The 27,166-nt window shown below is 32.0% G+C and overlaps 2 protein-coding genes across 3 annotated transcripts; one reads left to right on the forward strand and one right to left on the reverse strand.

Annotated features, from left to right (window-relative positions):
- The first annotated feature begins 3,794 nt into the window (after positions 1-3,794).
- On the forward strand, positions 3,795-6,038 carry LOC132740282 (peptidyl-prolyl cis-trans isomerase NIMA-interacting 4-like). Its single transcript, XM_060728160.1, has 3 exons — positions 3,795-4,027; positions 4,738-4,857; positions 5,408-6,038. The coding sequence occupies exons 1-3, from the start codon at positions 3,914-3,916 to the stop codon at positions 5,564-5,566; spliced, it is 393 nt and encodes a 130-aa protein (XP_060584143.1). The 5' UTR covers positions 3,795-3,913; the 3' UTR covers positions 5,567-6,038.
- Positions 6,039-11,437: 5,399 nt separating this feature from the next.
- On the reverse strand, positions 11,438-25,196 carry LOC132740283 (FUN14 domain-containing protein 1-like). 2 transcript variants are annotated; one of them, XM_060728163.1, is made up of 5 exons: positions 25,117-25,196; positions 17,780-17,949; positions 16,198-16,273; positions 13,922-14,041; positions 11,438-13,060 (listed from the first exon to the last, which is right to left on the reverse strand). In XM_060728163.1, the coding sequence occupies exons 2-5, from the start codon at positions 17,923-17,925 to the stop codon at positions 12,983-12,985; spliced, it is 420 nt and encodes a 139-aa protein (XP_060584146.1). In that variant the 5' UTR covers positions 17,926-17,949; positions 25,117-25,196; the 3' UTR covers positions 11,438-12,982. The 2 variants fall into 2 exon arrangements, with proteins under 2 accessions (XP_060584146.1, XP_060584144.1); XM_060728161.1 differs by lacking the exon at positions 16,198-16,273 and adding an exon at positions 16,774-16,849.
- Positions 25,197-27,166: the final 1,970 nt, after the last annotated feature.

The following is a 27,166-nucleotide window of genomic DNA, read 5'->3' on the forward strand; positions in this document are numbered from 1 at the left end:
TTTTTCCTTTTTCACTGTACTGTACCAACTTTTGTCAAAGTCACTAATAATATTTTCAAACTTAAAACACAAACTTTTTGAGTCATTATATAACAACTTTTGGATGACATACTCCCTAAACCTTAAACTGAGGATTGACCATTATTTAGATCTTAAAATATACATTTTAAGTCCCAGCCCTCATAAAAAAATAGAACAAACAATTATTAGTTTTAAAGTGTATAAAGTTGAATTTGTTGTTTCTTGATTTTGAAATTATTGTACAAATTTTTTAAGAAACCACCGTTAGGTTTTGAAAACCAAAGGTGGTAGTTGCATTGATTTGACCTAAAATATGTTTAAATATATTATTCATGTAATATGATATTCATAGACTTATCACTTACATTAAAAAAAAAATTAAATAGAATTTTTTTTTCAATTTCTGTTATATTGTTATAGACACAATATAAAAAAAATATTTTTTTTTAAATATATTGATATAATATTACATAAACAACAAGATTAAACATATTTTATGTCAAAACAATGCATCTAGCCACAGATTAATATAAATCTGTGGTCTAGGATTCAGAGTCAACTCGTCCTCTGGTCAACTCGTCACCTTTTTGGTCAACTCGTCCCCTGGACAACTCGTCCTCTAGTCAACTCGTCCCCAACTCGTCCCTTATATTTTATCACTACTTGTTTTTCATATAGTTCACAAATCATTATAGACTGTTAAAATAATATATTATAAAATTACTGAATTGGACATATTTTGACGCTTTTTGTATGCGAATATTTGGAATTCCATCTTATAATAAGGATATATATATATGCATAAGTCTGATTAAATTAAATTACAGAAAAGAACAACACCAAGACGATCAATAGCAATAACATTTAATTTATAAAAACATGTTTTATATGCAAAGATAAAATATCATATCGTATGTCAATATTATGTCATACATGTATATATAGTCACTTTCACTTTCACACTTTCATTGTTTTTTTTTCCCATGCACATATGTCATTGTTGTTTTTTTTGACATCTTACGACTCTACTCTTGGGGCTTGTATAAGTTGCCGAATTCTCTCAAAAGTCCTGTTGAAGATAACTCCCCATTCCTGTACTTTTCCCACAGCTGGTGAGTCTGTCCCTGAAGATAGGCACAGGTCAACTATAATAGATATATTTATCTCTTTAATGCGGCGATGTATGTGTCCATGAATGCATTTCTCAAATTCGCTACAATTTTGCTAAGACATATTTTTTTATGTATGAGAAGTATGACTGCTACCATGTATACAGTCTATTTCAAATATCTAATATTGTCATAATATTTTAAAATGTGATTTTACCTTCAACATCGTTGTTTGTGCGGATGCTCAATCCAAACACCGACCAAGAATGGACTGGCCACATATCATTGTCGATCCAGGTCCGTCTAATGTAAGCTAGCAGTCCATCAAAACGGTCTGGAGCTAAGTCTGCCATAGACTCGAACACAGGACCAATGTGTTCTGCAGGAAGGAATGGCAGACACAGAAGTGCGGTGTGCCCCTCGGTGACTGACATACTCGGCAGACAGGCCTTTTTCCTGTAAAAAAAAAAATTAGTTTAATAATAATAATAATAATAATTATAATAATAATTATAATAATAAAAATAATGATAATGATAATAATAATTTAATCCATAAACCAATTTTGGTTTTATCCTGGGTTAAACTGTTTTTACTCAATTGCTAGAATACACTTGCTAATCTAATTTCTAAATATGTTTCATTAAATCAAACATATCATCATTATTTTACAACCAATAAATAAATATAATTGACACAATTGATACAATGACCTAAATTATCGTGTTGATTGACGATAAGTGGATACTGTACTGTTTTATGCATGATATAAATTGTTGTTAATTAGATATATCGTGACACGTGCCTTTGGTTATTAAAGTATACACATGGTAATTTGATAATAGGATTAACGACACAAATACCTCTGTGGTTGGATACGTTTTTATATATTTAAAGAACGCGTGTCTTTAATTTGAAATTATACAAATCGCGTGAAAATCGTGCCAAAGGTTGTTATAAAAATTTATTTTCCACATGTCCAATTTGATTTGATGGTGTATGGTCAAATATATGAAAATGTTGATTAAATACAATTAATACATTCAATATGTTGACTTGTATTATACAAGAAATTCTGGGACTCGGTTTTATACAGCTCCTCTTTAAGATCAATTTAAAGATTTATTTATGGAAATTGAATATTAATCATGATTTCAATCAGTTAATATCCACTGCAAATATTATTGTACGGATTTTTTATTTAAAAAAAAATAATGAAAAAAAATAAATAAATACTAACTCTTTCAAAAGGCATGTATGTATATACAACTCCTATGATAATAATGGACCATAATATTACAATAAAATGCAATTTAGAAAAAAAACTTAATAAATTCTTTAAATATTCTTTGACATTTTTTAATCCAATACACTATATACGATCATTTGGAATTGCAAGACCATTTGTCTGTTAAAAATGAACATAAACATCACAAATGACTAACCTGTATTACAACTTCTGTGTTGCCAGTGTTCACAGCGCTCACACTGAAGTGCTTGCTGATTTTTCCGCACATGTTTCCTACAATCAATGCAGGGGTACATTGTAACAATTAACAACACTAATCAATTAAAAAAATCACAATCAACAACACAAATAATTAAAATTGTCACATACACCGTTCACATACAGTCTATAATCCAACAATATGGAATTCTAAGAAATGATTGATATGCACAAAAAAAATAATCCAATGTTCATATAACGTACAACGCAAATGTGTTTTTAAGAATAAATCTTATATTTATCAGGGAAACTTTTATATTGACAAGTTCCCAACAAACAATTATCATGTTTTTAATTGACACGATCCTTCTATAATGAGATCAATACGCACCGACATAAAGTTTTTAGCGCTTCTAATTTCTGTTAATCTGTCGTCAGTCTTTAATCCATTCAGGGAGGCGGGAAAAATCAAAGAGTTGGACCTAATTTTAGTTTTAATTATCATTAAAACTCTGATTAATTAAACATTAATTGAATGTTTGTAAACTTACCTGTCTTTGTAGTTTGACATCAAAGCTATGCACGTGCGCTTAGATAAAGATCATTAAAATTTAACGTAAAAAAGACGTAATTATTTTATTAATATTTCGATATCAATCAAATTCAGTATTAATTTTACATATTTTACATAAAAGAATTATTTAAACTGTTAAAGACATTTTAAAGACAGAGATCGAAAGTAGGGGACGAGTTGACCATATTAGGGACGAGTTGACCAAAAGTAGGGGACGAGTTGACCAAAAAGGTGTCGAGTTGACCAGGGGACGAGTTGACCAGGGGACGAGTTGACCGGATTGCGTGGTCTAGCACCTTTGTTGAAAATAACATAATTTCAGTTTTTCAACTTTTATGAAAAAATTTCAACAGATATAGCTTTAAACACTCTTAAAAATTTAAGTATTAAATTAAACATAAATAGTTTTATTTGGGGGTTAGACAAAGCAAATACAACATGGTACGAATTGTAGAGGGACGAATTAATTAAAATGCGAGCATACTAAAGGACGAATGTGACTGATAAAAAAAACAGTTTTTACTATCTTCTTGCTCGTTTTTTTTTTATCTTTTACCTGGTGGTAAAGAAGGTCCATAAATATCTTCGGAACTTGACATTTTTGCCTGACAAAGCACACATAAATAGCAAATAGTTTTTTAACTTTGTTTCAAATCTGTCTAAATTACAAAAACGCTTTCAAAACTTAAAGAAAGCTTCCAGTGATACAGATTAGAAAAACAACTTGTGCAATTTTCAAAACTTCTATTTTATCATTTCGACATGCCGAAAAACAAAGGTGGCGGTGGTGGTGGTGGAAAAGGTGCAAAAAGTAAAGGGGCAGAGGGTGGTGGAGATTCTCAACAGAAACAAGCTAAAGGAGGAACAGCAGTTAAAGTAAGTGACATAGATTTCGGATCATAATATATATTTCGGATAAATCTGGATAGACTGAACTGTTATATTACTCAGAATATGCCCCACTTATTGAATGTTATTGGTCATTGATAATGGAAAAGATATACTTATATAGATATATATTTCTAAACATGGGACTTTTCAAATGAGAATAGTAAAGAAAACTTTTTAAAATCATATTATTATAATTTATATCCGATAGGTCTGAAAAATATTGCAAACGGAAAAGTGGCCTAATTATTTCGGTTTGACCCATTGGACAGATATATTTTCCTACTTTTAAACTGTTTTCCTACTGTCAAAACATTACATAGCCTGATATCACTATGAGTAGTTCTGGCTTCCAAAACTTTATAAGCCGCTTTTTGACATTTTTGTTTTTCATCTGATGCGGCATTACTGATACGTCATGTCATAGTATATACACGGGTACGCTGAAGACCTTAAGCTACACTATGAGAAGTTAAATTAGTTGAACGAACTGAAAAGTAACATTAAAACTCAGACTAAAAAGTTTTTTTCAGGAATAAATTGGATGCTATAACTTAAGCTTTGCTTGTACCTTTGCATGGCCGGAAATCAGAGTGCCAAATACTTGTAAATGATGCATCATAAATTTAGTTACAGAAAGTGTTAAATATATTTATCCTTGAAATTTGTGTTGCACAAGAAATAATATTCATTTTCAGGTTCGTCACATTTTATGCGAGAAACAATCCAAAGCACTAGAGGCAATAGAAAAATTAAAAAGTGGAATGAAATTTAATGAAGTTGCTGCTCAATACAGCGAGGACAAAGCTCGGTCTGGTGTAAGTTGTAAACTTTTATTATGTTTAAATATTTTCAAAAACATTATATGATTATTATCAAGAATAAGTTGGGAAATTCGAAGATTTTAGATTGAATTTGTATTTCACAAGTTGAACTTTGTCAATCTGATTAAATATTAAAAATAACTAAAGCAAAAATCCAAGTTGAAAGTGAAGCCTTACTGATTTGGAAGACAAAGTGTATTTATGAATTTTTAGTACAATCAGCTTATTTGTGTATTGTAAAAAATATGTCTATTGTTAATCATAATTATCATATACTAAACAATCAAAATTTACAATAATTGACAATTTGCAATGAAAGAAAGCTTGGCATGTATATTAAAGAATTGATTGTTTATTAGCCTAATTTTAGTGTAAGGAAACAAAAATTTGAAAAACTGGATTAAATTGTAAGTTTTCACTGGCTACTTTGAAGTTTTTAAAGAGCACTATGGTTCAACTTAAAATGAAATTTTAATTGCATTTGCATGTATATAATGTATGTTCTGGTAAGAGTATTATGTGTTCGTACATTTTATGTTTTCAGGGTGACCTTGGCTGGATGACAAGAGGAAGTATGGTTGGACCTTTCCAAGAAGCAGCATTTGCCTTACAGAATAGCACAACTAACAGTCCCATATACACTGATCCTCCTGTGAAAACTAAATTTGGATATCATGTAATAATGGTGGAAGGAAAAAAATGATCATTTGTGTTTTGAACATATACAGATTTTAACCATTTCATGCAAAGTGTTTCACATTGTTTTAGATTATCATATTTAAAAAATTGGTCATTAATTTGCGTCTTTGCGAGTTAATCATAATTTTGTTTAAGTTATGTTATGGCAATTGGTGTTTATATGATATAACTGTCTTAAAAATGAAAAAGGTTTTTGTTTTACATTTGTCCATTCATTTTTATTTGTCCGTTTTTAAAATAGAACTTTTTATGTACAATTTTGTATATCAAAGAATACATCTATTTGTGTTAGGACCAAAGAAGTTACAGTCAAGGCAATCTCAACACAGAAAAAGATTGATAAAGAAAAAAGTCCTGTTTTGTAAAACAAAAACAAAAATGTCTCTATAAATTATTTTTCCATGCTACTAGTTTATATTATAAAATTTGCTAACTATGTTTTCAATTGAAATACAATGATGATCTTTTATAGCTGTGACTACATGTGATTTTGAATCATTTTGCTTTTACCCCTATTGGTTCCAAACTTGTTACAGATGTTAAATTTTGTCATGTGAGGACGCCCTCTAGGTAGCTTTCAAAAAATGGGTGGCTCTACTAATGTGCTGTTTGGTGCTTTGAATTATTCACATAGCAGAGATCTGAGATCTTCCTCCATCAGTAAAGCTTCACATTGACACTTGGAACCAGTCCAGAAATAAGTGAAGATTTGATACAATACACTTTATAGATCTGCGGCTTCTTTATTTAATACTAATAGGAAGTCATATTGCTATGTTTTCTTAGTTTTCATAGGAATACAATCTAAAAATTTCAAATGTAATATTTAGAAAATTTCAATGAAAAAAAAGTACCTATACATGTAAGATCCTGACGCTTATTATTAATTATAAGTATAAATATAAAGTTACTTTGTTTTTATTTTTTCCATTTTTATTTTTTGACAAAAGGAAACTCATTTTACTACTTTTGTTTAATTAAACCTGCTAAAATGAATTTGCCTTGCTCTGAATATTGGAACAGTCCATCTGCAGTCTAAGGGTTTTTCAATATAAAAAAACCCATAAAATTGGAGGTTCCAACAGTAAAGGCTGGCCTGGCTCTATACATTGTACATGCACTAGCTTGTGGCAAAGCTAATTTCTTCTGTTCAAGTAGGTTATACAGGTTAAAATACTTGAATTTGTAACAATAAATGTGATTTGACGAATCACCTCAATGAAGATTATTATCTATTTTCACCTTTAAGGCTAGTGCTAATAAAACTGAAAGACAACCACAACTTTTTACCTCACTGCCTCTTACGGTAGAGGTATACACACTGTATTTAGAATTTTGGCAATGAAAAAAAAGAGCGATTACTGATCACAGCTACTCTGTAGGAGACACAAAAATTATTATCAGGGCAAAACATGTTTTTCATTGAAGGGCCAAAATAATTCAACCAGAAAACCCTTTTTAGCTCGACTATTCGAAGAATATGAGAGCTATTGTAGTCGCCCCGGCGTCGGCGTCAGCGTCCGCGTCGGCGTTGGTTAAAGTTTTTTGTAAAGTCAAATATCTCAATTATTACTTGAGATATTCAATTGAAACTTACAATACTTATTTATAGTAACAAGGTACATCAGATTGACAAGTTGGATAACTCTGCCTACAATATTGACAGAATTATGCCCCTTTTTAACTTAGAAATTTTGGTTAAAGTTTTTTGTAAAGTCAAATATCTCAATTATTGCTTGAGATATTCAAGTGAAACTTACAATACTTATTTATAGTAACAAGGTACATCAGATTGACAAGTTGGATAACTCTGCCTACAATATTGACAGAATTATGCCCCTTTTTTACTTAGAAATTTTGGTTAAAATTTTGGTTAAAGGTTAAAGGTCTTCAAAGATATTTACTTGAAACTTTACACATGCACTTGGGTCATAATTGGAGGGTCATAATTGTATGTCACTGACCAAGTTCCATAACTCTATCTTGCATTAAGGCTGATTCATATCCCCTTTTCTACTTAGTCTCTTGGTTAATATTTACATGCAAGTTTTAAATATCTCAATAACTATTAAAGATATTTATTTAAAACTTCACATATGCATTTAGGGTCATAATTGTAGGTCATTAACATTATCAAGGCTCTTTTACTATCAAGCACTTAGAATAGTCGAGCGTGCTGTCCTACCGACAGCTCTTGTTAAATGTGCAAGTACTTGAGCAACAGATCAATCCTGTCAAGTTTTATTGAAATTGCATTAGTGGTAAAAGAGGGTAGTCCAGACAAACTTTAAAAATAACAAGACCTGTCAGAGAACAGCGACAGTCAACTATTCGAAAAAGTTGTCACCAAGTATAAATAATGCTTACCTATATGAATACATAAAATTGTCCGAAAGGTACAAAGGCTTGTTATTAAGATGTTTTACCGGGTAAATCACTGCTTTATTATTATGAATAAATAAAATTTTCCCCAAAAAAGGCACAAACCCTTCAGTAGTTATTGAGATACCAGAATTTGTAAGCTGAAAAAAGGGGAATATTATGGAAAAAAAACAAATCAGAGTTATGGGACTTATGCCAATCATGTTAGATAATCACAGAGAACAAGTGTGTGAAGTTTCAATTCATTCCCTTCAGACATTATGGAGATACTTGCTTACACGCAAAAACTTAACCAAGAATTTCTAAATCGAAAAAGGGGCATAATTATGCAAAAAAGCAAATTAGAGCTATGGGACTTGTGCAAATCATGTTAGATAATCACAGAGAACAAGTGTGTGAAGTTTCAATCCATTCCCTTCAAAAGTTATGGAGATACTTGCTAACACGCAAAAACTTGACCACAGGGACGCCGACAAATGAGTGACTGCATTAGCTCGATTATTCTGCAAATAGTTGTGCTAAAAATCATTAAAAGGCCAAAACTGTAAACAAAATTCACTGAACCGGAAAATGCCAAATTCAGCACAAAAAAACCCAGACAATTTCTTATTGGAGATCTTTTACGCATGTGAATTTGTAATTTCCTTTATCCCGCATTGACAAACTGAATTAACCAACTAATATAGACATGATAATTTAAAACAGGGATTTATAAAGTACAAGTCGATGTTTTATAAATAACTTTTAATGAAGTTTAAGGTACAAACAATTGCACAACATATTAATTTGTTATTAAATAACATTGTAGAACATGAATTATTCACATGATTATTCTAAATATAACACATGATTATTCTTATATAACACATGATTATTCTAAATATAACACATAATTATTCAAGTAAAGCACTATGAAAGAAAACAGGAGGAAAAAAAAAACTTTCCAAAACAAAAAGTCAATGAAGGCTCTGCTCTTACTGACTTGAAAAAAGACTATAACTAAATAAATTCAATTTCATGCTTTAAGCCAACTGCCAGTGAAACTCTATGCCAAAATACCCCCAAGATTTTAACTCAACAACAAGATTCTAGTAACCTAGTTTTTGACCCCATAATGACCCGATATTCAACTTAAATCTAAAAATCTATAAAGTAAACATTTTGAGGTTGTGATAGTTACAATCCAACAAGAGGGCCATGATGGCCCTGAGGTCGCTCACCTGTATATAGGCCCCCCAACCCCCGGGCCAATTTTTACCCAAGGGCTTTTATTTGTTTATTTGAACAGACTTGGTAGACACCCATAAGAAGATGTTTCATGCTAAACATCTAAGTTCTAGCTCATTGGCTTTTTTAAAAGAAGATTTTTAAAGTTTTTACTATACACATATAGTTAAAAACAATGACACCCCTGGGGCAGGGCCAGTTTTGACCCCCGGGCTTTTATTTGAACAAACTTTGTAGATATTTACTTATGTTTGCTAAACATTTAAGTTCTAGCTCATTGGGTTTTTTAAAAGAAAATTTTTAAAGTTTTTACTATACACATATAGTTAAAAACAATGACAACCCCTGGGCAGGGCCAGTTTTGACCCCAGGGCTTTTTTTTTAACATACTTGGTAGACACCCATTAGAACATGTTTCATGCTAAATATCTTAGCTCTAGCTCTTTGAGTTCTTTAAAAGAAGATTTTTTAAGTTTTTACTATATGCATATAGGAAAATCAATGACCCCCTGGGGCGGGGCCAATTTTGACCCCAGGGCTTTTATTTGAACAAACTTGGTAGACACTCATTAGAAGATGTTTCATGCTAAATATCTTAGCTCTAGCTCTTTGGTTTCTTTAAAAGAAGATTTTTTAAGTTTTTACTATATGCATATAGGGAAAATCTATGACCCCCTGGGGCGGAGTCAATTTTGACCCCAGGGCTTTTATTTGAACAAACTTGGTAGACATTCACTAGAAGATGTTTCATGCCAAATATCTAAGCTCTAGCTCTTATGGTTCTTTAAAAGAAGATTTTTTAAGTTTTTACTATACGCATATAGGGAAAATCAATGACCCCCGGGGCGGGGCCAATTTTGACCCCAGGGCTTTAATTTGAACAAACTTGGTAGACACTCACTAGAAGATGTTTCATGCTTAATATCTTAGCTCTAGCTCTTTGTGTTCTTTAAAAGAAGATTTTTAAGTTTTTACTATATGCATATAGGGAAAATCAATGACCCCCTGGGGCGGGGCCAATTTTGACCCCAGGGCTTTTATTTGAACAAACTTGGTAGACATTCACTAGAAGATGTTTCATGCCAAATATCTAAGCTCTAGCTCTTACAGTTCTTTAAAAGAAGATTTTTTAAGTCTTTACTATATGCATATAGGGAAAATCAATGACCCCCAGGGGCAGGGCCAATTTTGACCCCAGGGCTTTTATTTGAACAAACTTAGTAGACACCCATTAGAACATGTTTCATGCTAAATATCTTAGCTCTAGCTCTTTGGGTTCTTTAAAAGAAGATTTTTAAGTTTTTACTATATGCATATAGGGAAAATCAATGACCCCCCCGGGGCGGGGCCAATTTTGACCCCAGGGCTTTTATTTGAACAAACTTGGTAGACACTCACTAGAAGATGTTTCATGCCAAATATCTAAGCTCTAGCTCTTATGGTTTTTTAAAAGAAGATATTTAAAGTTTTTTCTTTTGGTTGCCATGGCAACCAGAGTTCTGCATGGAATTAAATTCTTTGAACAATTTTTAAAGGTGACCACCAAAGGAACATTCTTGTGAAGTTTGGATGAAATTGGCTCAGTGGTTTATGAGGAGATGTCATTTAAAGCAAAAGTTTACGGACGGACGCCGGACGGACGCCGGACGAAAAGCGATCACAAAAGCTCACCCTGTCACAAAGTGACAGGTGAGCTAAAAACAGATTGTGTCTGAAATGAGCATTATTTATACCTCCAGATGAGCAAAACTATTTCAATAAATCAAACTTGTGAAAAATGTACTAAGATTTTAGGCAAAGTAGAAAGATTCAATATTCAAGTAATAATTTACATGTTATTAGCAATCAATGGCAAATTTTTCATTATGTATAACTATATTTCTACTGTGTTACTAACGCATATTTTGACCTCTTTTTGTAATAACATGGGTTATAAGTGCCATTTATGATGTGTAAATTGCTTCCTTTTGTTACTAAACAATATTATACATTTAATTTCAATATCAAAATTTTCATGAAAATATGCATAAATCTTGGGGCGTGTTGCTTTAAAATTTAACCTACTAACCTATAACTTGACACTTTATGTATAGGTTAGTGTTTGTTAGTCAGTATTTACAAAATTAAATTGATCTTGAACGGCCCAGCCAACCAATTTAGTGTTTGGAATTATTTTTATCATTAGTCTATTACATGTAACTACACTGATTAACAGTTTGCCTTTTTACCAAAGTAAATGTGTTGCCATTCAATTAAAATACTGCAGTCCTATTTGACAAAATATAATTTCAAATGCTAATCAAGACAAATAAATACATTTGTTAAGAATATCTAAATAATAAGTTAAACTCTGTAAATCAAAACTCTGTTAATCAAATCAACACAATACACAATTAATTATGATTCAAAAACATTTGTATTGTATACATGTTTTGTTAAATTATCTCAAAAGTTTTATATTGACAAGCAATATTTTTTGCATTGTAAATTTCTGAAATGCAGTAATTTTCACACACAAAAAAACCCCATAAAATTCTAAATAGCTAAGAAAAAATAACATTTAACTCTAAATAGCTAAGAAAAAATAACATTTAACTCTAAATGGCTAAGAAAAAATAACATTAATAGAAAGAACATCGTATCAAAAATCACAAAAATAAATGATAAATTTATCCTTAGCACTTGATACAAGCATCTAAACATTTGTTTGCTATGGAGTATTGGCTGCAAAATCTGAACCAATTCTACCAGTGCAGACCAAGATCAACCAGCATCTCTAATTATGGTCTGCACTGTTTGCTATAGAGTATTGGCTGCAAAATCTGAACCAATTCTACCAGTGCAGACCATGATCAACCAGCATCTTTAATTATGGTCTGCACTGTTTGCTATAGAGTATTGGCTGCAAAATCTGAACCAATTCTACCAGTGCAGACCAAGATCAACCAGCCTCTTTAATTATGGTCTGCACTGTTTGCTATAGAGTATTGGCTGCAAAATCTGAACCAATTCTACCAGTGCAGACCATGATCAACCAGCATCTCTAATTATGGTCTGCACTGTTTGCTATAGAGTATTGGCTGCAAAATCTGAACCAATTCTACCAGTGCAGACCAAGATCAACCAGCCTCTTTAATTATGGTCTGCACTGTTTGCTATAGAGTATTGGCTGCAAAATCTGTACCAATACTGCCAGTGCAAACCAAGATCAACCAGCACCTCTAATCATGGGCTGCACTGTCTGCTATTGAGTAACTGGGTAAGTACCTGTTTTGAGATTTTTCCTAGAAATGATAAACGATTTTGTTTAAATTGAAAAATGTAGATCTACAAGCCATTTTAAGATACGGTATGTAGTTGGGTGAAAGTTAAATATGCTTATAATGAAATACTAACAAATACAAATGATCCCTAAAAAGAACACAATTGCAAGTCTAGTCATATACACCCATATTTAGCACACATGTTGATTCAATTCCACTTATACAAAATTAAACAAATGAATATAATATCATTCTCTATGATCACATCACTCAGTTCCCATAAGGACGAACGTTAAATATGCATATAATGAAATATAAAAAAATTCAAAATTTAATGCTCCCTAAAAAAACACAGATTCAAGTCTTGTAATATTCACTCATATTTAGCACAAATGTTGATTCAACTCTGCTTTTACAAAGTTACACAACTAAATAATATCCTTCTCTATGTTCACATCACTCAGTTCCTGCAAGAAGTCATAAATAATCATCACCCCACCCACTTGTGTGAAAGAATGTACATTGTTTGCGTTGAATGTTTTGAGTTTTCAAAATGCTAATCCAATGAAAAATCCACCAACAAAACTTCCAGCCAAAAACATGTTCTCTTGTGCAAATCTTCGTAACTGAAAGGAAAACAAAAGAAAATATTAAAATATGCTAAGTCAAGACCTACAAATATACTGAAAAGAAAAAATTCTGATTGGAAAAATATTTTGGCAATGGTCTTCATGTATTATATAATGATATGTTTGTTTTGATTTTACACAAATAAGACTTATTAAAGTATATAGCCCATATAGAACATAAAAAATAGTTTGTTTCATGTACCTGTGAAATATTGTGTCAACAAAATTAAAATAGTTCAAGCTTAATAGCTTGCTGGTAGGAACAGATTCTACCCATGCCATCTTATCACTGTCTGCAGTGCACTGTTTACTATTCGCTAATGTATATTTTGAAAATTTTCCACAACAGTGATGAACAAGTTTTGACCAGTTGAAAGATGGACAAGCATATCTTGACCAGCCCTGGTTTATACATGGGAAGAATAAGTTGCCACCAGCTGGCAATGGGGTTAAGTAGCATCAACACTGTTAGGTCATATTGCAACTTTTTCAGCTTTACTGACAAAGAAAGACCACAGGTGACATTTTCTGTCTAATTTCAAAACTAGTCTTTCTGGACATGAGTTTTGCTTTTATCAAAATACCTTGTATATCACTTTAATAAAACTCAAACATCTTTGATTTAATTGATTGTAAAAAGCTCTGCCATAATGATATAGCAAAATAATTAAACAATAATTTCATACTCAAAATCGATACACTCTGGTTATTCATTTCTATGAGGCAACAGTTGTGCTTACTAAAAACAACCAATTTTGCCGAGAATCAAGGAGGCGGCTGAAAATACAACCAATTTTAACAGCATTTTAGCAGATGACATAAATCGCCAATCTGCTAATGATAACTTTGCCTACTTACGTTATCGACTAGCTGAGGAAACTGTCTGTTCGCTTCACGCTGTACTTTACGTTTGGCCTGTGTCACTTCCTTATTGACTTTGGACCAATTTATCTGTATATAACCTTGATGTTGAGCTATCTGAAATTTATATTTCAGACGTTTGAATAATTCTGTCTGGTGCTTGTCTTAAGCAACACATGAGCAGATGGAGTAAAATAATTCTTCAAAAATATTACATTAAAGGCACATTAAGCCTTAGAAATTAATTAATTTTCTTTCTGTAGAATGGGCAAACACATGTATCAATTTTTAGGGCCCAAAACAAAAAGGATTTTTACGTTTCAATAAATTATCGATAATTAAATATATTTCAATATAAGTTATTTCTAAGTTTATTAAAATAACATATGGTATTCAGACTAAAACAATTCTGGACATGAAATAACAGACAAAAGTTTGATCCCACCAAACTTCATATTAAACGAATAAGTGAATATGGAAAACAAATATTCAAACATCAGAATCCACAATTTTTACTCAAGTAAAGCGAATGGTTGTAAGTTTCAAAGCATTAACTAAAAGGGTCGTTAATAAGTGTAAAAAAACATTTTTGGTTTATCTCGGAGGTCGATCCACCTTACTTGCTTTCCTGGATAACTAACCAGTAATTGCCAATTTCTCAGCATGTGACCTTCTATAAACGCGATATAATTTCTGAATGAATGTGGAAAGACCATTAGACTCAATGTCAGAGGTCAAGGGTCACAGAGAAATTATCCCTTGTCTTAGGATCAAAGCAGCAACCCCCTCGATAACCAAACTGATGCTCTTTATTGAACTGAGCAGGCGGACATTATAAGCTCCCCCTTAAATCATCTATCTCATTGTTAAAACCATAAATGTGTTTTTTTGTAGTGATTTGAATGAGGTGCTAGCAGATTTTCTGACGAGAAGAAAGCTATAGAAAACAAAGAAAAACTAGGAAATTTTAAAGCGGCCTTCAGTTTTTTTAAAGGTTATATATGTTATTTTTAGATAGATTGTTTCATATAATTGTCAAATCAAAAGAAGAAAGCTGGTCTAATCTACTGGTCCGCCCTCTATATTTAAATTAGTAAAGCAGACAATTTGTTCTATTTTTAGCAACAAACATCACTGTAGTGTTATAAATAGCTCACTTGGATGCTGTTTTGAAGAAGGCTAATACATATAATTGTTTTTCAAACTGAAGGCCGCTTTAAGAATACAGTTGTGGTCCAACAAGCAGAAAGCTATAAATTAATAATGTAGAAAACTACGAAAAAAACGTTAAAAGTTTAATAGTTAGAACTAAATAAAATTCTGTATAAACCAATTGTTCTAACAGTGGGTGGTAATATAACCCCACAACCATCTTATAGTGGTTGTTAATATAACCCTTCACTAATCTTTAAGACTGTGGCTATATAATCCTACAACTGTCTTACAATGGCTAGTAATATAACCCTATAACCATCTTACAAAGAGGGGTTATATAACCCTACATCAGTCTTAACAGCTGATGGCAATATAATCCTATATTCATCTTACAGTTGATAGCAATATAATGCTACAACCATCTTACAATGGGTGACAATATAACCCTACAACCATTTTACAGTGCTGGTAATAATAAATATAACCCTTTAACTGTATATCATTGACTGGTAATATAACCCTATAACTGTATATCATTGACTGGTAATATAACCCTATAACTGTATTTCAGTGACTTGTATAATAACCCTATATCTGTGTAACAGTGGCCGGTAATATAATCCTACATCAATCAACAAAGTTGGTGAATATAACCTCAGTGTTCGAAATTAGCAGTAGTAGTCTGATAGCCCGACTTCTAAATTTTTCCTTGGGCTACAAACTTTTCACAGTAACAAGCCCGACCCGGCTACTGTATTTTCAGAGACAATATGAACAACTGTTTTGAACAGTGAAATGTCTTTTGGGCTAGTGAATATTCAAATCTGATAGTCCGGCCAGACTAGTGAATTCAAATCCGAATTTCTTACACTGTAACCTTACAAACATCATACAAAGAGTGTAATTATATAATCCTAAAACCATCTTACAGTGACTGGTAACATAATCCTGTACAGTCATTTTACACTGGTTGGTAATATAAAACCAAACAGTTATTATACATTGGCTGTTTATATAACCCATACAACAGCAGAAATTGGAACACACTCCTTGAAGTTAGTAACTGATTTACGTAACATGTAACTTGCAAATTGAAACAGAACAAGAACAACAAGTACCTGTATAAGAAGCACTGTAGTGCCTAAACTGCAGGCAGCTATTTTGCCAACTTTAATAAACAAATAGCCTGAGAACCTGTAAAATAAGTGAGGAAGGTTATAAAGCTTGGTCATAAAAACATTTGTTAGAGACATAAAAAGCAGCTTGGCCACATTTTCTCACTTTAAAGTTATTCACAGTGAAGGGATATAATTACGCAACATAATCAACCCTAGAGTGATGAGTCTTGGGTACCAATTATTATCCCTAAAACTAACACAATGTTCCAAGTTCTGTATTTTATGAAAAATTGCATATAAAACATCTTACAAAAATATTACCCGTACAAACAGGGCAGTCCCACTATCATTTGAATCAATGGTATGCTAAATTTCATTATAAATTCCACAATCATGCCTGTTTTAGCAAGCATATTTGTTATTCAGTTATTCATACAGTTAATCTTCAAAATGCAGTACATTGTATATATGTTCTGATTTGTATGTCATTATTTGAATGCAAAACACTGTGAAACACTTGAAAGGATAAATGTGGCCAAACTTCAAGGATGGGACATGATCGTGATAATATATTACCCTAATTAGTAGAAGTGAAGCTCCAATACTGATGGCAACTGATTTACCAACCTTCACAAACAGATAGCCAGATGCACTGGAATTCAAACATATAGTAATCATTTTAGCTTGTTCATTACTTAATTCATGAAAATGTTATATTTATTTAAAGTACATATACATTTTATTGATTCAAGTACAGAAAAAAAGTTTATTGTCCACACAAAAAAAAAACAGCCTCAGACCTATCAAATATATACATCTGTCTTATTGAAGATAACTCATACAAGACCAGGGTTTTTCAAACACTACTAATACCCTGAATAACGGACAAACCTACTGATACCAGATTAAAAAGAATACTTTGCAAAACACAGCAACAGTTTTCATTCTGTCAAACAAAGAATTACAAAATGAAAATCCTGCCTAACAAATGTACTTATAACTGGGGCCACATAACCATGTAAAAAATCTTTATTACTACACTTTTCTAATCTATAAAATTCACCTTTTTCATGCATTAAAATCTGCACAAGCATTAGGGCTTATTCAAAGCCCGAGCCCACAGTGCAAGGAATTTAATAAAAGGGCATCTGCAGATCTTAATGCGAAAAAAAAAATACATAAACGCTAATCTATTATCTTGCATGAATATATACCTCTAATTCAGTAATTCTGTGTTTCCTTATCTATTTTTTTGTATAAAAGAAAAAAACACTTTCAATGTGCTAGTGCTTTGTCATAACCATTTGGCAGTTATGTTTTGATAATGAAACAAATGGGCCAAACATTGCAGTAAGCAAATTTTACATGACACCCTGAGTCACATATTCAAAAACCTTGCAAAAAAACAGTATAAAACAGGTGCTCTTGTGATTTTATCCGTTAATGCATGTTTTCTTTCTCCATTAATGTATAAATGTGTGTGTCACCTTAGTGAAGTAACGAGTTAAGTTCTTCTAAATTTAATAAGAGTTATTCAGTTATTGCACTAAGATGATGATTAAAGATCATAATGTATATTTACCATCCAGCAGCTCCCCCAATCACAACTTGTTTGGCTGCAGATTGTTTGGAAATATCTCCTAAGATGTTCTCTAGTCTACTTTTGTTCCGTCTAAAAGCACCAAGATCTAAAACTTCAAAGTCATCCTCATTTTCATCCATCTTCATACTAGTGAATCTACACACTCACACCTGCAAAACAAAATCTGCCTGCCAGGTTACCAAACATCACAGCAGTTACTTTAATATGGGACTGAGAATTTGACACATCAGGAAAAGGTGCGTTATAGTTTCATATGATGATTTGATATAACAGTTATCACAAATAATAATTTAAGGCCATCCTTAATAATATATATGTTTGCTATTGCCGACCCAGAGTTATAAGGAGTGGGTCGGTAGGTAGGCTTTTTTTTTTTTTTATATAATTTTTACTGAACATAAGTTAATACGCTTAGTACGTTGTAACAGATTGTGGAAATTTGGGCTACACTATCATCATCGGCAAAACTAACATGTTAAACACAGTCAAAAACAATAAAAAACATGCTCACTAGTAATCATAACATGAAATAAAAAAAATGACTATGTAGACATAAATTCAATCATGGTCAAATTACCAATGTGATAAACTAATCCTGCGTTAAATTCCCGTACGAACTGGAAAAATTATAGTGGATCACCAGGACATTTCGTTCTCATGGATGCATGATCATTACTCAATTTATTACAGGTCTGTAAAAATAACACACGCAAGATTTGTCTCCTATAATTTCTGAATGGCGGATCGTTAAAATATTTCATTGTTAGTTCCCGAAAATTATCGCAGATTGTTGAAATTCCATAGCGCTAAAAGACACAAAAACACTCGCGCAAAAAGTAGCATCCATAGATAAAAGGAATATAATGTTTCCATTGTTAAATATAAATACAAAATTTACACACGAAATGACCTCTGACAAATGACTGGTCGGCTCTTCTGAAGATTTCTGTGAATCTTTGATGTTTACACACCTGTAGTTGTTGCCGAATCATCAAAGAAATGCCGACACTCAATCGACTTCCACCTCTTTTTTATATATCAGAAAAAAAACTGTCATTTCTTTTTGTCAAGGAATGATTACACATGTTTAATTATTGCTCAAGTAAAAAATGTTGGATATTTATCGTGTCAATTATTGACATATTATTAATCGTAAGTGCATTTTGACATGGAGTTTAATTAGACGTATGTAAATCTGTGATTTTGATTGTGATATTTTATTTACATTTTTATGATCTTGAAGATATTTTGCAATAATTGTGTCTGCTATCAAAACAATAATGCATATAAAATGACCACAGCTTCCAAATAATTATTTTTTCGGTAAATTTTATGACAGAATCCCCGCTGCTACCAGAAATGTTTTATTGCATGGGCTAAGTTTTTAATCTGTGTCGGCAGTCATAAACAAACAAACATGTACTCCAAAGCACATTAAAATTACCACATGGTAAACTAGTGACCATATAAATGCTTCACAAATATTCATTAACTGAACAAACATTATTTTTAATCCCGTTTCCACACCTTAATTTGATACGTTCTATTATTAGTTAATTCGACTTAATTGCCGCGCGCATGCAGTACTGCGTGACGTAAGGAAAATATCCTTCCCTGGTTGGTTGCTATTTATGTAAATACTTTAAATAGTAACGCACAGAATGCCCTCATGAATGATCACTCGTTACTTTACATATTAAATGTGTGATTTTCCTCCAATTTTATTTTTGTTTTCGAGGGAATTTTTTAGATGGAATGCCCTTGCTGATTTGGCGGAAATAAAAATAAATCTGATTTTTTTAAGCTGAAAAAAACTTTTGAGTCGGGGCATTTTCGCTGGGTCGGCCGGCAATAGCAAACAGATAATTTTTTAAGAGTGGCCTAATCTTATCATATTTAAATGCACAATACAATAGATAATTCATTTATTTTGAATAGACTACCTTTCAGTTGGTTAATTTTCATAGGAACTCTGGAACAGGACTGCATTTTGCGACGCATAAATCCAAATCCGTACTGGCTTTACATATTGTTTGTCCGACCTTTGAATATCTTTTCATATTATGTGAGCAGGTGGTCTTTAATTATCTAATCTCAATTTAATATAATCTACTAATTTAAAAATCAGTCAAATTATGGTATATTAGAAAAGGAGTGACATCCGCCATTTACCACAACTTTCGGCATAAGTTATCCCCCTTGATATGCTTGATTTTTGTTTAATTTTTCTAGTTATGAATACCAGATAAGTGCCTAAAATATTTATCTATGGATCATGTTTTAATATTCTTTTTTTAGTTAGGCCAAATCAGTTGGACCATATTACTAAAGTGTCCGTTTTCTCAATTTTAACAAATCAATTCACGAATATGCCCGTTATAATGCCGCCTATACATGTCAACATGTGTAAACAATAAACCGTTAACGTTATATCCGGACGATACCTTATAGTTGACAAAAATAACGGGAACATAATTCTGAAAAAATAGTAATCAATTGTAGCCAAAGTGGAAAAACTCATGCGGAAAATGTTGCGGCGAATGGTTGATGTCACTCCTTGTCTTTTTTTTTTTAATACTGTAAAATTTGACAAGTTTTAAAAGAGACAGATTGGGTTCAATTGATAATATATTTTTTGAGTCCATACACTCGTATGATACTAAAAGATATTTAGATGTAGCAGAAACATTTTTAAAAACCGCTACACGGTCGAAAATATACGCCGCAATCTGCGGTCCTGTTATTGAGTTCTTATGGTAATTTTTTCACAAAAACCCAGCAGTCATATCTGATGACTTACACAAGTTTGCAGTGACTTGGTGATTATATATCTTCTTATAAACTTGAAATTATTTTAACAAGCAATTATCATAGTATTGCAAGCAATCCATAAGTCCCCTACCGGTAAGAGCCCAAGCAACATTCTGAAGGGCCATTGGCCATTCACTTATGTTCTATTTTAAGTAAATTTGTTGAAAAAGTTCTCACAGTGAACAGACAGACATACGGACTGAAGGACAGTCTAAAGTTATTTTTTAAACATCCCTGTTATCAAAATATAACATTTTAAAAGCAAAATTTAAAAAAAAAGGAGGTAACGATGTCATACATGATGTGAGTGTAACAAAGAACAATTAGTAATGAAGGTCTGAATATTGAATTTTTATTTTGAAATTGAAGTAAAAGAAAGTTAAAAGAACAAATAGGAAAAATTAAAAGTTTAAGGAGGAGATAATTCTGGAAATATGGATGCTAGATTTATAAACCTTGTCATATTATAATGATATGGGAGTTTGAAGAAAATTCTATCATGATTGAAGAAGTTGGAGTAAAAATTACCAATTTCTCAAAAAAAAGTCTAAGTTCAAAAGGGGCATAATTTTGGAAATAGTCTTGCTAGAGTATTGAACACTCTCAAATGTTGAGTGATAATAAGAAACATTTATATGAAGTTTGAAGTAGATACGTTCAGAAAAAAAGAAGTTATTAAAAAAAAAACAATGTTTTTTTTTCATGAAAATTTTAAGTTCAAGGGAGGTAATTCTGATAAATTTTGTGCTAGAGTTGTAAACTTTGTCACATATGATGTGGTTGATGACTAGCAACTTATTTTTAAAGTTTGAAGAAAATACCTTAAGAAATAAAGAACTTATAGTGAAAAAACTTAAAAACTAGAATCAGAAATCTTGAAATTCAGTCTATTTGTTGCCATAGCAACCAGAATTTTCAACACAGGAAGATAAGAAAAGGATGTGTATAATTTCCATACTGCCATCTACCGATATGTCAAGTTTCATAAAAATATTTTCAATACTTTTTGCGTTATCACTGGATCCAGGTTATGTGTAAAATCTGCCATATTTTCAGTCTATTTGTTGCCATAGCAACCAGAATTTTCAGCATAGGAAAAAAAGAAAAAGACGTGCATAATCTCCATACTGCCATCTATCCATATATCAAGTTTCATTAAAAAAATTTCAGTACTTTTTGCGTTATTGCGGGATCCAGGTTATGTGTAAAATTTGCCATATTTTCAGTCTATTTGTTGCCATAGCAACCAGAATTTTCAACATAGGAAAAAAAGAAAAAGACGTGCATAATCTCCATACTGCCATCTATCCATATACCAAGTTTCATTAAAATATTTTCAGTACTTTTTGTGTTATCACGGGATCCAGTTTTGTGGACGGACGGACTGACGGACGGACGGACGGACGGACAGACGGACAGACGGACGGAGGGTAAACCTAAAGTCCCCTCCGGTAAACCGGTAGGGGACTAATAACAGCCTCATATCCTATAAGAGTCCTAATTTAGAGAAATCAATTGTTATTTCCTACCACTGAGTACCAAGATTTTGAATTTTTGTGGAAAAAATGTTGTTGTTTCTTGAGTTATGGACAGGGTTCCCACAAAGAAGAGAAATCAAAATTCCCTGACTTTTCCATGACTTTTTCCTGACCAAGACCATTTTTCCCTGACCAATAACAGCGTCAAGTTTTCACAATCTTTAGAGCATTAAACATTTTTTTATATGCTGGCCTCCTCTTCCCTATATTAGCCAACCTCTTTCCTCCCTTTCTTTATTTTAAATTATTTCAGATACAGAATACATGTATATGAATATAAGCAACAATTGTCATTAGTTACTTGTGTAGTTTACTTTCAATTAGCATGAGTACATTTATCCAAAATGAAAAGTATTTGATAACATATATCATGCTCAAATATTTTTCATTCTTGAGCATATAAATCAGTGTAATCAAAACTTTGAGATACTAACTACCATAGCTAGTTTTGTATAATTTCTAATATATACTAGTATTATTAGCTTTGCCTACATTTTGCTTTTCATGAAGCCACTTCATTATCTGTCTTATTGTTTCTTGTTAAAACAAAAGCTTTTAATTGATTACTAACATTTATTCAAGTAAAATGCATGCCTATTTTAGTCAATCATCCATTGATTACACTGATTTGTATAGGGAGGGGCCAAAATATAAAAGGTTGCATTTGTGAAGAAATGCTAAGTCACTGCATCAGTATAACAGAAGTAGATTTTTTTTGTTCTATACAATAAAACTTTGCCATAATGCAGTTGTATCTAGTGAATTTCAGGGTCAAGGGTTATATTTCAGCATGACATATGAAAATTAATGTGCAGATGTGTCTAATGTTAAGATACAAAGGCCATATTATAGTGCAATAATTGATAATTAATTTTTACTAAATGTATAAACATATAAGGAAAACCTATGATCCCTTGGGTGGGCCAGTTTTGACAATATGGGCAAAATTTGAGCAACTTTGGTAGAGGACCTATAAATCATAAATGATATTATATACCAAATATCAAAGCTCTAAGCCTTGTACCTAAGCAGACAGTAAGATACTTTAAGTTTTTATTATATTTGCATTTAATAAAAATCAAGGACCCCAAGCATGGGTCAATTGTTAGAGGTCTATTAGATGATGCCTTTGGCAAAATATCTAAGCTCTAGGCCTTGTGGGTCTTTAGAAGTAGGTTTTATTTCTTATAATTTCTTTTGGTTGCCATGACAACCAGATTCTTGCACGGAATCAAAATCTTTTAACAAATTTAGAAGCCCATTACCAAAGGAACAATCCTGCCAAGTTTGGATAACTTTGGACTTACAGATTTTTAGAAGATTTTTTTCTTCATTATTAAGATAAAGTTTCTTGAACTGACAAAAGATTTCAAAAAGTTTCAGACTTAAGCATATTTTTTGGAGCAAGATATTTACAAGAATAAAAAAATGCTCATAATGATAAATCAATATAAAATTACCTAAGATAATCAAAGAAAATGCCTTAGCCTAGATTGATTTTGCTTCCTACAGTTTGACCAACATTTTTCTGCTACAAAATTCCCTGACTTTTCCCTGACATTTGCTTATTTCTCATATTTCCCTGACCAATTTCAAAATTCCCTGACTTTTCCCTGACCTTGAAAAAAAAATCATTTTTCCCTGACTTTTTCCCTGACCGTGGGAACCCTGATGGAGGGGTTTGCCTAAAATACGAAAGTGGGATTTTAGACGAAATGAGCAAAAGTGACTTAAATTTGAATTGTTCCATTTTAATAGGGTTTTACAATAAAATTGCTGTTTGTAGATGTATATTACATTATATTATATATAGACTACTATATATACCATATTATTGCACACCATAAGTAATTATATGTATTATTTCATACTTTTTCGGGAATGAAGGAGCATATATCAAAAATTAAAACAATTCTAAATTTAAATTACTGCAATTAAGGCTTCACATTTACATTTTTTTGTAAACGTTTACACGATTGCTAAGAACCGAAACGACACCGTTTAAACGGTGGTACCTCTATATACTATACACACCATGTATTTAGGTCGCCAAATGATGTCTTTCTTTCTATTTTTAATACATGTACAAATAAAGAATGTGCAGGGCTCATCACCATTGAGTCAGCACACATTTTTGCATTGTAACCCCCTTTTTTACCAAAAATGTATTATGTCATGAGCAATTTTGCACCGTAATGCTGTGTGGAGGGTTGTAAACACCTATTTTCCGTTTTTTTACTTTGGAATAAACCACTAGAATTGATAAAATCCATGATAACAGGCAATGATTGAGAAATTTCGTAAGACAATATGGTCATTTCGATTAAAAGGTAAACAATATCGTAAACGTTTATGAAAGAAAATCGAAACGAACCCGTTTAAACGTGTAATCGTGGGGGCCCTAACTCCAATTTACATTGTTTTGGAGAGGTAGGAGGGTTTCAGAGTCGGTAATGGACCTTTCCGGTTTTTCGTAGCGGAACATTTAGCCACACCTTTTCCATTCATTGCTAGGTCAACTGCTCACAAACAGTATCACAAACATAAGCACGTGTTCTTTTGTGCAAACCAGGTCAACCAGTGACTGTGTATTATCTCAGCGTAGCGATTGGATAACAAGTTAGCCAATTTACATTAAACTGTAAACACCGGAACGTCCATGGTTTTTAGGGGGGGGGGGTTTAATCCCAAATTACGCGCCAAAAAATTAAACTTTTTTTTGTTTCAGAAAAATATCTTAAATAGGACAAGAAAAAATTAAGTCATTTTTTTTAAAAAAAAGCTGATTCTTTATGATGAATTCCACGATTTTTAATTTGGGGCGAAACCTTTTTGATCAAATGTTAAAAGAAATAAGTTTTCAATGTCAATTGATTTAGACATCCGTTGTTTATTATCATTAAACAGTACACGTGATTATACAAGAATTATTCGCACAATTCATAACAAAATACTGATAAAAATTACTTTTTGTGCACCAAATTCCACTTTTTGTTTCGCTTCTTTTTAATTCCCGTGCTTGACGTAATATAATTAAATAGGGAACTACCGTAGTGGTCTCCCCTTCATTTTGGTCAGCGCCGAAGAACCGTACCATTTCCGGATTTTTGTAACACAATGTCATGTAACACGTGCAATTCATGAAATACATGTATGATTGCACGCAGAAACTTAATATTTCAGTTTCAGAGCACACATGCAATCAATGTATGCCTGTCTGTCTGTCTGTATGTCCGTTGTCTGTCTAACCATTTCTGCGCACGCATGAGTCACGCATGAATTTAAAACATTAGACATTAACTACACATGTTTTATTCATCAGGGGAGGTATCAAATGTTACAAAAGTATCATATATTGATTTCATGCACTTTCATGAAGGTTAAGTCTCATTATGTTTCTTCTTTTAATTGAAAGACGCCTGGTGCCGCACATAGGGGACAGGTTTTTAGCCCATATTTTTAATGGCACCACTCGTCGCTGATGCCTGCACAGCGGATTTACAGACGATACCAACTTAGAAGTAGAAGTAACAAGTCATCCAAAGGACGTTGGTGGACAAGTATATCTGTGATATAGCATTACTTCAATAATACACTAGTCTTGAAGAAGGCTGTTCAGTATTATTAAAGGGTCTTAGAATTTGCAGAGGACTACTTATTTTTTTACTATTTAGTAATATTGTGACATTTTCCACGTTTAACATTGATGTTTTTATGTTAACCTTAATTGTTTCTTGATGACGAATCTCATTTGAATTTACTTTTATCAGGATTTTTCAAGTAGAATTTTTATTTGAAAGACCATGCTTTCATTGAATCACGGATTTATATTATGTAATATTGAATTGAATGTTATGACACATTAACTGGATCAGATTTTTTTTTTGTTTCTTGTTGTTGTTATTTTTTTTTGGCAACTAATTAAATGCTGGTGATTGTCAATAATAAGACGTCAAACGCCTAAGCCCTTCCCAACTTTTGCAACGAGTTTGTAACTGGTTTTTATATTTAGTTTTTTTTGTGTTCATGTGAGTGAGAAAAATAATCAATCATTGCGTAAGATAGAGGATTGAGAAATCCAAACCATTGGACGACCGGTTCCATCGGAAACGAGCCTTTAGCCGGTGACATTTGGAACGTGCCAAGTCCAGATGGAACCGATCACACACGGGTTGGCTTTTCCCTATCCTCTATCTAACCCAATGATTACAATGTATCTTCTTTCTTTCTTTTTTTTTTTGATAGATTTTACACTCAAAGGCCACCTTCAAAAGATTACGCATTCTATGCGACAAAAAAAATCGATTTAAATTAAACTTTTTAAAAGACACATTTAAGGCCATGCATTCTACAACTGTATACCTATAATTTTTAAGATATTCTTTTCATCAATCTATTTTATGATATTTTATTACTTTTTTAAGAATAAATATGTTTGGATCTGTTAATTGGTTAAAATGGCGGCTTCAAAACTGGAGCGAACCATATTTTGTATTGCAATTTCATGAGTTTGATGCATTCCAGTATATATGCACTAAAAGTTCTAATATTGCAAGTCCCAGTTTTCCTGAATATTATTCAGAGTTCAACGTAGTTCGATAAATAGGACGCGCTTCCAATCTGACTCAAAGTTCAGATTGTCTAAAACTTTATATATAGTGTAGCGGCATTAGGGACTGATTTTAATCAAATTGTGTCACTTAAAATCGTGGTATTTGTCAATGACATCTGTGACATTAAATCTAAAATCGGTTTATATAATAGCTTTTAGATATCGTTCATTTTGCAGTGGATTGCTTCTATGATTTGTCAATTTGATCAACATGGCAAAGACATGTTTTCTTGTCACTGTCTGAAAGAGTGATTAAAAATATGTTAAATAAATGTTTTATAGTTTACAGCTATGCAAATTTAATTAAAAAATAATAATAAAAAAACCCATTAAAAAACTGTTATGTTAACATACATAATTTCAAATAAGTGTCCTTTGGGTCACGTGGTTTTTATGAGGAAATTG

This window comes from Ruditapes philippinarum, unplaced genomic scaffold (genome assembly GCF_026571515.1).
Source record: "Ruditapes philippinarum isolate M1 unplaced genomic scaffold, ASM2657151v2 ctg8104_1_1_1_1, whole genome shotgun sequence".
Lineage (NCBI taxonomy): Eukaryota > Metazoa > Mollusca > Bivalvia > Venerida > Veneridae > Ruditapes > Ruditapes philippinarum.

Coding starts and splice junctions, on each gene's coding strand:
- LOC132740283 (XM_060728163.1), bottom strand. CDS start 17,925: ATGAAGATGGATGAAAATGAGGATGACTTTGAAGTTTTAGATCTTGGT. Junction 16,274..17,779: donor ATTGGGGGAGCTGCTGGATG/GTAAATATACAT, acceptor CTTATTTTACAG/GTTCTCAGGCTATTTGTTTA. Junction 14,042..16,197: donor CTACAGTGCTTCTTATACAG/GTACTTGTTGTT, acceptor TATAAATTTCAG/ATAGCTCAACATCAAGGTTA.
- LOC132740282 (XM_060728160.1), top strand. CDS start 3,914: ATGCCGAAAAACAAAGGTGGCGGTGGTGGTGGTGGAAAAGGTGCAAAA. Junction 4,028..4,737: donor AAGGAGGAACAGCAGTTAAA/GTAAGTGACATA, acceptor ATTCATTTTCAG/GTTCGTCACATTTTATGCGA. Junction 4,858..5,407: donor AGGACAAAGCTCGGTCTGGT/GTAAGTTGTAAA, acceptor TTATGTTTTCAG/GGTGACCTTGGCTGGATGAC.